Source organism: Dendronephthya gigantea, unplaced genomic scaffold (genome assembly GCF_004324835.1).
Source record: "Dendronephthya gigantea isolate DGI-Jeju-01 unplaced genomic scaffold, DenGig_1.0 000090F, whole genome shotgun sequence".
Taxonomy (NCBI): Eukaryota; Metazoa; Cnidaria; class Anthozoa; order Malacalcyonacea; family Nephtheidae; genus Dendronephthya; species Dendronephthya gigantea.
The window spans coordinates 1-14789 of record NW_021163100.1 but is presented as its reverse complement, the minus strand read 5'-3'; the positions used below and the strand labels follow the sequence as shown (position 1 = coordinate 14789).

General features: G+C 33.3%; 1 protein-coding gene across 1 annotated transcript; it reads right to left on the bottom strand.

Annotated features, from left to right (window-relative positions):
• Positions 1 to 2586: 2586 nt before the first annotated feature.
• On the bottom strand, positions 2587 to 3357 carry LOC114533395. The gene has a single exon (XM_028554908.1). It carries the CDS (start codon positions 3355 to 3357, stop codon positions 2587 to 2589), a length of 771 nt encoding a protein of 256 aa, XP_028410709.1.
• Positions 3358 to 14789: the final 11432 nt, after the last annotated feature.

Below are 14789 nucleotides of genomic sequence, written 5' to 3'. Positions count from 1 at the left end.
TTGTGGAAATAGTAATCAAGCTTGTGGATAACGACAGTAATATCGTGTGTTTGAACGTTAAACATGAACTCAGGGATATTCTAAACAATACAAATTATGGCCCTAGAGTTATTTTTGATAAAAACCTGTCGAAGTTGGTTCGTCATATTGCAATTCATGTTAAAAAAATTTGGTCAGTAACTTAGGGTAATTTAAATGTCCGGATGTGATATTGACGGTATACGAATGTTTTTCTTTTTAAGATGGCGTCAGTTATTGACCAAAATCAGAAGAAAACTACACATACCTAGGCTCTAATTAGTTAAAAAGAATACGTCAGATCAAGAGGATTTGAGCTAGAGTTCCTCATGCGGTACTGGAACAATGTAGGTCGCTAGACTTAAGGAAAGACGCTCGTAATATAACAGATTTTACAAAATATATCCTTTGGTAATTCTTATGAGTTACAATAAAACCTTTACAATTGTTCATCCTTCACTGATGAGCTCAGAATGTTTCGTTATCACGTGACCTATACACGACTCTTCCCCTCGAGGAGGAACCCAATCCGGATACGAATGACTTTTTTATATAAAGTATTTTACGGAAATGCCTTCAGTTGAAATATAAAGAAAGTCGGGCTGATGTTTCAAATATTTTATGGCGACAAGTTGAATCTTCGTTCAACGTTTCTTCAACGAAACGGGTACAGATAAGACTTCACTAAATACTTTTTTCTCTTTCTTAATCACAGTTGAAGCCAGTGCTCTTTCGCTGTAGCTCGCCTAGCGTCACAGAGGTCTCAACACATGGTAGGAAATGACAAAAGAGAGCAAACATGATAACATTTTTATTGAAAAATTTATTACGAAAATAACAAAAAAGATCAACCTCGCTGGGTGACATCTAGTGGTCTAATTTTATTCTTTCTCCATCTATGAGATTTACTGTGAGCCTTATTTTTGTCTCTTCTGTCCATCTATTACCCCTTGAAAACAAACACCACGAAACATAGTCATACAAATGCCATGGCAACCAGGATGATCATTATGATGATCATGATAAAATTAGCATAATAATCATAATAAATTATGTTAGCTATGGCAACAATGATGATGATTATGAATATAATTAGCATACATAGCATAATATTCATAATGAATAATGGTTGCAATGGCAACCATGATGATCATTATGATGATAATGATCAATATTAGCATAATAAATTATGGTTGCCAAGGCAATAAGATTTTTGTTCTTTAACGTAACTATTTGTTTTATCCCCTGCCAAGTTTTCTTAATATTGTTGGAATTACTCTCAAAATATTTAGCATAATATGACTTTTTATTTAGTAATATCAAATGCTTCAATTTATTTCTATATGATTTGTATTTAGAAAAATAGTAGGTATTTTTTGATTTCATGTATAGTTTGTAAAATTTGTTCTTTCTTTTAATAGAAGCACGTATGCCTTTTGTAATCCATGGTTTAGATAATAGTTTTGCTTTTCTCTTGAATAATTTTCTTAAGGGTACATGTTTATCAACTAACGTGGATAATGTATCAAAAAAAGAACTGAAAATAGAATTAACGTCACCAGTACCACCAAAGATAGTCATCCAGTCAATTGTGGCAACTTCTTCTAAAAATTCTGACTCATTAAATTGTGAGTAATCTCTGATATGCCTATCATAATTATAGCTATTACTAGATAATTTACTAATTATAATAAAGTTAGGTAGGTGATCAGAAATGTCATATATCAAGTTTCAACTTATTGTATTATACTCAATAGTATTTAAATAAATATTGTCTATTAGAGTTGCTGAATGATCTGTAATTCTGGTAGGTTGGATTATATGTGGTTGGAAGAAATAAGCTGTCATAGTATTAAAAAATTCTTCGGTTGGACTATGTGATTCAAAATTAAGTAGATTAATATTAAAATCTCCCATTATTATACATTTTTTCTTTTCATTCGAAATTTTATGGATACATGAAATAAGATAACCAGTGAAGTTTTCAAAATTGCTTTTAGGATGTCTGTATACTACTGCACAAACAAAATTAGTATGGGTGCAATGAATTTCAATCCACAGATATTCAAAATCCTCTGTGGTAGAAGAAAAATCTAATCGAGAGTGAAAATTAAGGTCATAACCAACATAGAAGCCAACACCACCAGCAATTTGGGAACTGGGTTGTGAGAAAAAGTGGTAATTTGGTATTTCAATATTTATAATTGGATCTTTATTGGCAATTAGTTTAGTTTCTGAAATACCCATAATATCAAAATAAATCAGGACTTCAGAGAGCATAGTTAGAAAACTGTCGAAATTTGCACTTAAACTTCTTAAATTGCAGTGAAACACAGAGAAGGTGTCATTAGAACTTTCCAAACTTGTACTATATTGACTATTAAAATCGTTAATTGTGTAGTAATTGAAATTTATCTGGGGCAACAGATTATTCTCTATATCAACAGCATCAAAGTTTGGTATATTTGATAATTTAGAAATTAAGTCAAATTTAGGAAGAGAATTATAAATTTCACTCATTGAAGCCACTCAATTATAAGCATAATTATCTGATGAATAAAATTATACTTATCGAGGTAGTAATGCTTGAAGATCCGTTTTGTTGGAGATAGCGTGAATTGGACTATTTGTGTCTTTTCGTAAAAATAGACGGCCAGATCTCGTCCATATAAATCTAAAGTCATGGTCACGTTTGAACTTGAGACATTCTTTAAATAGTTCCCTGTTTTTCGACGTTAAACTTTCAGATATAAAAATCTTGTTTTCTGTTACTGTAGAAATTCCAATATCACGTGTTGATTTATCTTTTAAGTATTTGCGAGCTTTATAGAATCGTTCCTTAGTGTCTCTTCCCACAAACTTGACGATGATTTTTGAATAATTAGTACTGTATCCAGAAATCCCTTCACTTGTACGCGAGCTATAGCTTGGTTTGGGTAGCCGATGGCTAACCGAAATATCACTATCATTGAGATTTTCGCCAATTAAGTTACCAATTTTCTTCACCAATTCATTTGTATTCTCTTGTTCAGTTTCAGGCACCCCAGCTATCTCCAGGCAATCACGGCGTGAGTATTGCTCTATATCGTTGATTTCAACACTTTGATGCTCAACGATATTTGCCAAGCGTAATACTTCGACTTTCAAATGTTTATTTTCAAGTTCCACTGCTGAATATTTCTTATCTAGGTCATTAATCTTCATCGTGATAGTGTCAAATTTTTCGCTCATAAAGTGAACCGATTCCTTTAGCCCGTCCATGGTAGAAATAATAGGCTTTAATTTGTCATCTAGAATAGATGCAAGTACATCTTTCGTAATGGCACCTTTTGAACCCATAATTAAAGATGTTTGAGTAATAAAATAAAGAGAAATGTACAAAAATACTTAAATTTTCTCGCAAATTGACGGAGCTCAAAGTTCTGCTTCCGCCATCTTGCCGTGCTACCACTATCTGTTATGATTAATATATTAATCATGATCAAGGTCATCATAATGATTACCATAGTTGCCATTGTAAGCATCATTTGTAATGATTATTATGCTAATTATGATCAAAATCATCATAATGATCATCATGGTTGCTATGGGAACAATCATTTATTATGATTATTATGTTAAATATGATAATGATCATCATAATGATCATCATGGTTGCCACGGGTACCATAAGTTATTATGATTAATACGCTAAGTATGATCAAGATCATAATAATGATCATCATGGTTGCCATAACAACCATCATTTATTATGATTAATATGCTAATTATGATCAAGCAAGATCATCATAATGATCATCATCGTTGCCATGGCAACCATCATTTATAATGATTGGTATGCTAATTATGATCATGATCATCATCATGATCATCATAGTTGCCATGGTAACCATCATTTATTATGATTAATATGGTAAATATGATCAAGATCATCATAATGATCATCATGGTTGCCATGGCAACCATCATTTATTAAAAATTTACTAATTACGATCATGATCATCATAATGATCATCATGGTTGCCATGGTAACCATCATTTAGCCTGATTAATATGCTAATTATGATCAAGATCATCATAATGATCATCATGGTTGCCACGGTAACCATAAATTATTATGATTAATATGATAAGTATGATCAAGATCATCGTAATGATCATCATGCTTGCCATAGCAACCATCATTTATTATGATTATTATGCTACCTTTGATCATGATCATCATCATCATGATTGCCATGGTAACCATCATTTATTATGATTATTATGCTAATTATCATCAAGATCTTCATAATGATCATTGCGGTTGCCATAGCAACCATCATTTAATAATAATATGCTAATTATGACCATGATCATCATAATAATCATCATAATTGCCATGGTAACCATCATTTATTATGCCTAATATGATAATTATAATCAAGATCACCATAATGATCATCATGGTTGCCATAGCAACCATCATTTATTAATAATTTGCTAATTATGATCATGATAATCATAATGATCATAATGGTTGCCATGGTAAGCATAATTTATTATGATTAATATTCTAATTATGATCAAGATCATCATAATAATCATCATTGTTGCCATATTACCCAACATTTTTTCTCATTAATATGCTAATTATGATCAAGATCGTCATAATGATCATCATGGTTGCCATGGCAACCATAATTTATTATGAATAATAGGCTAATTATGATCAAGATCATCATAATTATCATCATCGTTGCCAAGGCAACTATCATTTATTATGATTTATATGCTAATTATGATCATGATCATCATCATCATGATCATCATAGTTGCCATGGTAACCATCATTAATACTGCTTAATATGCTAAATATGTTCAAGATCATCATAATGATCATCATGGTTGCCATAGCAACCATCATTTATTAATAATATGCTAATTATGATCATGATCATCATAATGATCATCATGGTTGCCATAGTAACAATATTTTATTATGGATAATAAGCTAATTATGATCATGATCATCATAATGATAATTATAATTGCCATGGTAACAATCATTTATTATGATTAATATGCTAATTATGATCAAGATCATCATAGCGATCATCATGGTTGCTATGGTAACCATCATTTATTGAAAATTTGCTTATTACGATCATGATCATCATAATGATCATCATGGTTGCCATGGTAACCATCATTTATTATGATTAATATGCTAATTATGATCAAGATCTTCTTATGCTAATCATCATAGTTGCCACTGTAACCATAATACGAAAGTGTTGAAGAGCAATAAATGTAGATGTAGATGTAGATACTGATCATCATAGTTGCCATAGCAAACATCATTTGTTAATAATATGCTAATTATGATCATAATCATCATAATGATCATCATGGTTGCCATGGTAACTACAATTTTTTATGATTAATATGCTAATTATGATCATGATCATCATAATGATAATCATAGTTGCCATGGTAACAATCATTTATTATGATTAATATGCTAATCATGATCAAGATCATCATAATGATCATCATTGTTGTCATAGCAACCATAATTTATTACGAATAATACGCTAATTATTATCAAGATCATCATAATGATCATCACAATTGCCATAGCAACCATAATTTATTATGATTATTATGCTAATTATGATCATGATGGTCATAATGATAATCATGGTTGCCATGGTAACAATCATTTCTTATGAATAATATGCTAATTATGATTCAGATCATCATAATGATCATCATAGTTGCCATAGCAACCATAATTTATTATGATTATTATGCTAATTATGATCATGATCAACATAATGATCATCATAGTTACCACTGTAACCATAATTTACAATGATAAATATGCTAAATATGATCAAAATCATCATAATGATCATCATGGTTGCCATAGCAACCATAATTTATTATGATTAATATGCTAATTATGATCAAGATCATCATTATGACCATCATGGTTGCCATGGCAACCATCATTTATGATAATGATCATCATGGTTCCCACGGAAACCATACTTTATTATAATTAATATGCTAATTATTATCAAGATCGTCATAATGATCACCATAGTTGCCATAACAACCATAATTTATTATGTTTAATCTGCTTATTATGATCATGATCATCATAATTATCATCATGGTTGCCATGGTAACCATCATTTATTCTGATTAATATGCTAATTATAACCAAGATCGTCATAATGATCATCATGGTTGCCATGGTAACCATCATTTTTTAGGATTAATATGCTAATGATGATCAAGATCATCATAATGATCATCATGGTTGCCATGGCAACCATCATTTAATATAATTAATTTGCTATATATGATCATGATTATCATCATGATCATCATAGTTGCCATGGTGACCATCATTTATTATGATTAATATGCTGAATATGATCAAGATCATCATAATGATCATCATGGTTGCCATAGCAACCATCATTTATTAATAATATGCTAATTATGATCATGATCATCATAATGATCATCATGGTTGCTATGGTAACCATAATTTATGATGAATAATATGCTAATTATGATCATGATCATCATAATGATAATTATAATTGCCATTGTAACAATCATTTATTATGAATAATATGCTAATTATGATCAAGATCATCATAATGATCATCTTGGTTGCTATGGCAACTATAATTTATTACGATTAATATGTTAATTATGATCAAGATCATCATTATGACCATCATGATTGTTATGCACGGAGCTATATAATAATTCCTGGAGGACCGGTTCCTAATGTTTTCTTCTCAAAAAGTGAAGCAAGAAACATGGCGGATTTTTCGTGCTGACGCCAGATGTGGTCCCACTGGGCAATGGTAATGACCACTGACACTGCTCAATATTGAGGCCGCTCCAACATTCACTCTCCCCTGCGTATTTTTTAAAAACACTTAGCGGTAAATTGTTTTCGTTATGAATTTTTATTTTTCGACCTTTTTTCTACTATTTGTTAATTTCATTTTAAGATCTACACAACTGACACGTACTTGTTGTGCTTTAAATGTGGCATACGATTACTAAAAGCTGAAAATTTTTAGTAAATAATGGTGATATTTGAAAACATTGGCGAACTAAAATCTCGAAAGAATTTGAATATGAAGTTTTCATATCATATTTTAAGAAAACGGAAATTATTTACGTTTTATATGTATGCTTGGTTGGCTTAAGTTTTATGTGTTACACAACCTATCGAACGGTTGTATTTCCTAGACCAATACACATCTGGAAAGGCAAACGAGGTGATTAAAGGATGTATTCAAATGAAATCGGATGATTCCTATAGCCAAGCTAAAGCGTTGTTAAAGAAACATTTTGGAGATCCTTTCAAAGTAGCAAACGCCTACATTGCGAGGCTCACCAAATGGCCATCAGTAAAACCTAAGGATGGAAAGCGTTTGCAAGAATTTGCTATCGCACTAGAACAAGCTAAGAATGCAACAACCAACTTGCCCTACATGGATGACCTTAATACTGCCCAAGTGTTACGTCAGCTATGGGAAAAGTTACCGCTGTACATGAGAAGCAAGTGGACAGAGCGAGCAAGTAGAATAAGAAGTAGTCAGAGCAGAAACGCAACCTTTGCTGAATTTTTTAAGTTCGTCACAGAACAAGCTGACTTCGCCACAGACCCAGTGTTCTCAGAAGATTTCTCGGAAAGGTCGAAGGAAGAGAGTAAGGATAAATTCGGTGACACCGGACGATATCGAAGAGACAAGGGTACTAGGAACTTTGGTACAGTAGTTAAAGGGGATAATAAAGACAAAGAACGTACTAAGAGCTGTATATTATGCTTGAAGCCACACGACTTAAATGAGTGCGAAGAATTTCGAAAGAAAACTCTGCTTGAGCGTAAAGGCTTTATTAGAGAAAAGGGCTATGTTTGGATGTTTGAAACAAGGACACATTTCAAGCAAGTGTAATGATAAGCTAACATGCAAGACGTGTGAAAGAAGCATCCCTTGTATTACATGACCCTGATTGGAAGTCAAAGTCCAAAAGGCGCCAAACTGATTCAAGAGAGGATAACAAAACACAAGAACTTGGGAAGAACGATCAAGAACGAATAAATAGTGGACTTACCGTATGCAGTATCACTGAAGCTGGCGATGTTCCAGTCAGCATGGGAGTTGTAGTGGTCTGGCTATTCCATAAAAGCAAACCAGAGAATAAAGTAAAGGTATATGCTCTACTAGATAACGGAAGTGGTGGAACATTCATTAAGACAGAAACCATGAATAGACTTGGGATCAATGGTGAGAACACTACGTTAGTGTTGACAACTATGCATGGTACACAAGAGATCGAAACAAGAGTGGTCAATGGTCTAGTAGCTGTAAACTATCAGCAAGAAGACGTATCTGTGGACCTACCAAGAAGTTATGAGAGACAACAAATACGATCGACAGAGATGAGATACCAAACCAGAAGTTGCTGTGAAGCATCAACATCTTCAGAAGATTAGCAAACAACTAGCCCCGTATATGAAGAACGTAGAGGTTGGCCTACTAATTGGCCTGAACTGCCCAAAGGCTCTACGTCCAAGAGAAGTAATACACGGTCAGGAGACGGAACCGTACGCAGTGCGATCTATACTTGGTTGGTATGTTAATGGTCCAGTAGACAGCAATGGTGATGCCACAGTTCGTTGTAATCGAGCACACGTATCAAATCCTGGTAAATCGTCAGGATGCATTGTAACCGAGAGAAATGTCAAAGAAGAAATAGCGCCGAAAACTGTAGAGAGAATGTTTGAATAGACTTCTCGGAAAAGGAGAAAGGGCTGGCAATTTCAAAGGAAGATCGTGAGTTTCTAAACAAGGTTGGAAACGGAATGTGCCGCGCATCGTGAAGACTCGCATTATGAAATGCCATTGCCATTCAAAGGTGAGAACGTTACTCTTCCAAATAACCGTCCACAAGCCGAACAACGATTAAAGAGTCTGAAGAAACGGCTTTTATCTGACGAAAAGTTTCGACAAGACTACACTAACTTCATGAATGATATAATAAGTAAAGGGTATGCGACCGAAGCGAAAGAAAAGAATGTTACAGCAAGAGAAGGAAGTATTTGGTATTTGCCACACCACGGAGTCTACCATCGGCAGAAGACTGATAGTCTTCGAGTTGTTTTTGACTGCTCAGCTCGTTATCAAGGAGAGTCCCTTAATGAACATTTGTTACAAGGACCGGACTTGACCAGCAAATTAACGGGTGTTTTGATACGATTCAGAGAAGAACGAATAGGAGTGATGGCAGACGTGGAAAAAATGTTCTACCAAGTCAAGGTAACGGAATCAGATCGAAACTATCTACGATTCCTGTGGTGGCCAGACCCTGACTTGACAAAAGAACCTGTGGACTACTGCATGACCGTCCATTTGTTTGGTGGTGCATCCTCGCCAGGATGTGCCAACTTTGCACTGAAGCGTACAGCCGACGATCACGAAAAAGAATTTGGAGCAGACATAGCGAACACACTGAGACGGAACTTTTATGTTGATGACATGCTTAAATCTGTTCCTAGGGAGGAAGTGCGATCGAAGTAGTTCAAGGAACAAAGGCAATATGTAAGAAAGGAGGATTCAATCTGACCAAGTTTGTAAGCAACAGTCGCAAAGTACTCGAGCTGATCCCGGAAGAAGACCGAGCGAAAGAGATCAAAGGCTTAGACCTAGGACAGGATAAGTTACCTATAGAACGGGCACTCGGAATGAGTTGGTGCATTGAATCGGACACACTGCAGTTTAGAATACAGCTTAAAGATCAACCTTGCACGAGAAGAGGAATACTGGCAACTATTAGCTCGGTATATGACCCACTTGGATTCATCGCCCCAGTAGTGTTAGTGGGAAAGCAAATCCTGCAAGAGATATGTAACCGAGATTGGGACGAGCCAGTTAGCGAGACAACACGGGTGCGATGGGAGAAATGGAGAACTGTTCCTGCTCGAAAACGTAGAAGTAGAAAGAAGTTCGAAGCCTCCGGGATTCGGAAAGATCGAGTCCGCCCAACTTCATACCATGTCAGATGCATCTAATACGGGTATGGCCAATGCTCCTATTTGAGATTGGTAGATGAACACGGAACTATTCATGTTTCGTTCCAAATGGGAAAGGCTAGAGTAGCTCCGAAGAAAACTGTCAGTATTCCAAGACTTGAGCTGACGGCTGCTACAATTGCTGCCAAGATAACAGACGTGCTGAGAGATGAGATGAGTTATGAAGACTTAATAATAATAATAATAATAATAATAATAATAATAATAATAATAATAATAATAATAATAATAATAATAATAATAATAATTAATAATAATAATAATAAAATAATAATAAATAATAATAATAATAATATAATAATAATAATAATAATAATAATAATAATAATATAATAATAATAATAAATAATATAATAATAATAATATAATATAATAATAATAAAATAATAATAATAATAAATAATAAAAAATAATAATAAAATATAATAAAATAATAATAATAATAATAATAATAATAATAATAATAATAATAATAATAATAATAATAATAATAATAATATAATAATAATATAATAATAATATAAAATAATAATAATAATAATAATAATAATAATAATAATAATAATAATAATAATAATAATAATAATAATAATAATTAAATAATAATAATAATAATAATAATAATAATAATAATGGAAACTTTATTTTCAATTGATTATTACAAAATACAAACTTGATAATCCTCGCTTTACAGGTAGCTTATCAATGACTACAAGAATTGACTCTATATTAATATGTATATACTGATTAAAATGTACTATATGTCATGATTTTCCGATTATAAAAAGATTATAGTGTCATAAGTGTTGGGTTATCCCACTCCTTGTTCGTTTACAAAATATATAATACGATGATCTTATGCACATATTTACAATTTTCTTTTTATATATTTGCTATGCTGGGCATCAAATTTTAGGCTTCTGAGCATTTCATCGAAGCATTTAGCTGATCTACTAAAAACGCCTAGTGCACTCAAGGATAAGTTGACAAATTTAACACTATCATAGCTTGACTCTTGTTCTTTAATTAAGTGGGTATACTTTTGATGTTTCCGATGGGCGTTATTTTCCATGTTTGACTCATATCCAACAGTAAGCTCAAGAATATATAAATATTTGTTTTCAATGGCAAGTAAAAGATCAGGTCGCAAGTTATCTCCGGTGAGAACAGATGGGTTATAAAACCAGGTAAATCAACGAAAAGTCTGGAACTTTGTACCGCAGTAAGGGTTGATGCGAGGAAATTTAAGACGGAATCGTGTCGCCATGTATATCGGCCTTCTTTTAAGTACGTTTGACAACCAGCAACGACATGAAGCAGAGATTCAGGAGACGAGCAAAAAGAATAATAATAATAATAATAATAATAATAATAATAATAATAATAATAATAATAATAATAATAATAATAATAATAATAATAATAATAATAATATAATAATAATAATAAATAATAATAAAATAATAATAATAATAATAAAAAATAATAATAATAATAATAATAATAATAAATAATAATAATAAAAATAATAATAATAATAATAATAATAATAATAATAATAATAATAATAATAATAATAATAATAAAATAATAATAATAATAATATAAAATAATAAAATAATAATAATAATAATAATAATATAATATATAATAATAATAATAATAAATAATAATAATAATAATAATAATAATAATAATAATAATAATTAAATAATAATAATAATAATAATAATAATAATAATAATAAAAGTATTTCTATAGCGCACAAACAAATTGTGTTCTGTTCTAGGCGCTTTACAGTAAAATCTAATATTAAAACTATTAAAATATCTAAATCATTAACAAACCTAATAATATAAATGTTAAGACCAACGTCATACATTATTCAAAAATAAGTTAAAAAGATATGTTTTAAGATTTTTTTTAAAAACAGTAATTGATTTGCACATCCGAACATTAATGGGTAATTCGTTCCACAATCGTGGTCCCGCGACACAAAATGATCTATCCCCAAATGTCTTCAGTCTAGAACAGGGAATCTGGAGCAATTCACAGTTATTTGATCGAAGTGAACGCTGCGAAGTATGATAATGCAAGAGTTCCTTCAAATACGGTGGAGCAAGGTCGTTCATAGCCTTATACACATGAAGGATAATTTTGAATTGGACACGATATTGGACTGGTAGCCAATGCAATTCAATAAGTACTGTGTAATATGTTCCGATTTCCTAGTACCAGTTAATAGACGTGCTGCAGTATTTTGGACTCTCTGTAACCTCTGGAGAATATTTTGATACACCATATAGCAGTGAGTTACAGTAATCCAATCGTGAAGTTATAAAAGCATGAATGATTATTTCAAGACAGTCCCGAGACAAATACTTCTTTATTCTTGAAATGTTTCTGATATTATAAAAAGATGACTTGCAGATGCCATTAATATGTTCCTCCAATTTAAAGAACTCATCAAAAATAACCCCCAAATTTCTAGCTGAACCAGTTGGTACAATTCTGTCATCACCCACCATGATATAATTCAAGGGAGGCATAGGGCGATAGCGTGAATGGACTAATATAAGTTCTGTTTTTTCACTATTTAGTTTCAATTTACTCAGCATCAACCAGTTTGTAATTTCAAATATACATTTTTCCATACGAATCTTAGATGAAATCAATTCACCGGGATCATTTGTTTTGAATGCAATGTAAAGTTGTCCATCATCAGCAAAAAAGTGAAAACGGAGATCATGACGCCTAGCCACATCTGCAAGCGCGGGCAGTGTACAATGAATATAACAGCGGACCTAATACCGATCCCTGCGGTACACCACATTCAAGATCACGCCATAGCGAATCTGTTCCCTCAACACGAACAAATTGTTTCCTAGATATAAGATATGAAGTAAACCAATCCAAAACACGACCCTTTATACCAAATCGCTTCCATAATCGTGTCAATAAGATCGAATGATCTACGGTGTCAAACGCTGCTGACAGATCCAGTAGAACGAGAATGACAGAGTTTCCATTGTCGAGGTCTTGGAGAATATCGCTTTGAACCCTTAATTATGCTGTTTCTGTACTATGACGAGACTTATAGGCAGACTGGAACTTCTCATGTAGTTTATTCTCGTCAAGATAATTCATTAATTGTACAGCAACTGCTTTCTCAATAGATTTCGAAACAAATTTCAAATTAGATATTGGACGAAAGCTGCAGAATTCTTCATAGGAGAGACCACACTTTTTTAATAACGGTTTAAGAACAGCAATCTTTAGAGAGTCAGGCATTAAACCATTTTCCAAAGATACAATCCAAGGCATTTCCTACGGAGATCAAGAACATAAAGAGCATTCAAGCTGATACATCGTTAAGCAATCGTCATTCCGATAAGAAAAAGAAAGCCGTTTTGAAGAAAACGAGCTCGCTTCAGACGCTAGATCCATTCATAGATTCCGACGGTATTCTGAGAGTTGGAGGAAGAATACGTAGATCAAACTTCACGGAAAATTTAAAAACACCTATTATCTTACCGAAGTCTGAACACTTTACGAAGTTGATTTTAGCTATGTTCATGAGAAAACACAACACAGTGGTAAGGTATAACCATGAACGAACTACGATCTCACGGTTATTGGGTAATCAATGGCAATACAGTAGTTCGACGACTAATCTCAGAGTGTGTAACTTGTCGACGCCTTAGAGGAACTGCAGGTGAACAGAAGATGGCGGACCTGCCACAGTCGAGACTCGAAGACGTGCCACCATTCATCTATAGCGCAGTCGACTATTTTGGTCCCTGGTACGTGAAAGAAGGCAGAAAAGAAGTCAAGCGGTACGGAGCATTGTTCACGTGTATGTGTAGTCGTGCTATACATATTGAGATTGCGCACTCAATGGAAACGGACTCGTTCCTACAAGCGCTACGTAGATTCATTTGTCGCAGAGGTAACATTAGAGAACTTCGTAGTGATCAAGGAACTAATTTTATAGGCGCGGAAAACGAATTGAAGAAAGCTTGAAAGATGGATGATGACAAGATTAAATCGGAACTGCTGAAGAATAGTATTGATTGGATAAAAATCCAGCGAAAGCGAGTAACTTCGGAGGAGTCTGGGAGCGACAAATTCGATCTGTCCGTAACGTCATGAACGCTCTCATCAGGCAGCATGGTCAGAAACTAGATGATGAGTCTTTACGTACATTCATCTGTGAATCAGAAGCAATCGTTAATGGTCGCCCCTTAACTGTGGAAACGTTAAATGATCCCCTCTCGCCTTTACCACTCACTCCGAATGCACTACTGACTGGCAAAACGAAACTAGTGCTACCACCTCCGGGCAAATTTCAGAACGAAGATTTTTATTGTAGAAGACGATGGCGGCGAGTACAACACCTGTCGAATCAATTCTGGACACGCTGGAAGAAAGAGTACTTGCAGAATCTTCAAACGAGATCGAAATGGATGGGATACGGATAAACTTCAAAGTAGGAGACATAGTTTTGCTGATCCACGTGGACAAAGTAAGGAATCACTGGCCTATGGCAAGAGTAACGAATGTCAATGAAGATGATCAATGTTTTGTTCGATCAGCAACTGTACAAACCGCAAGTGGTTCAATCTTGGATCGTCCAATCAACAAGCTAGTTCTATTA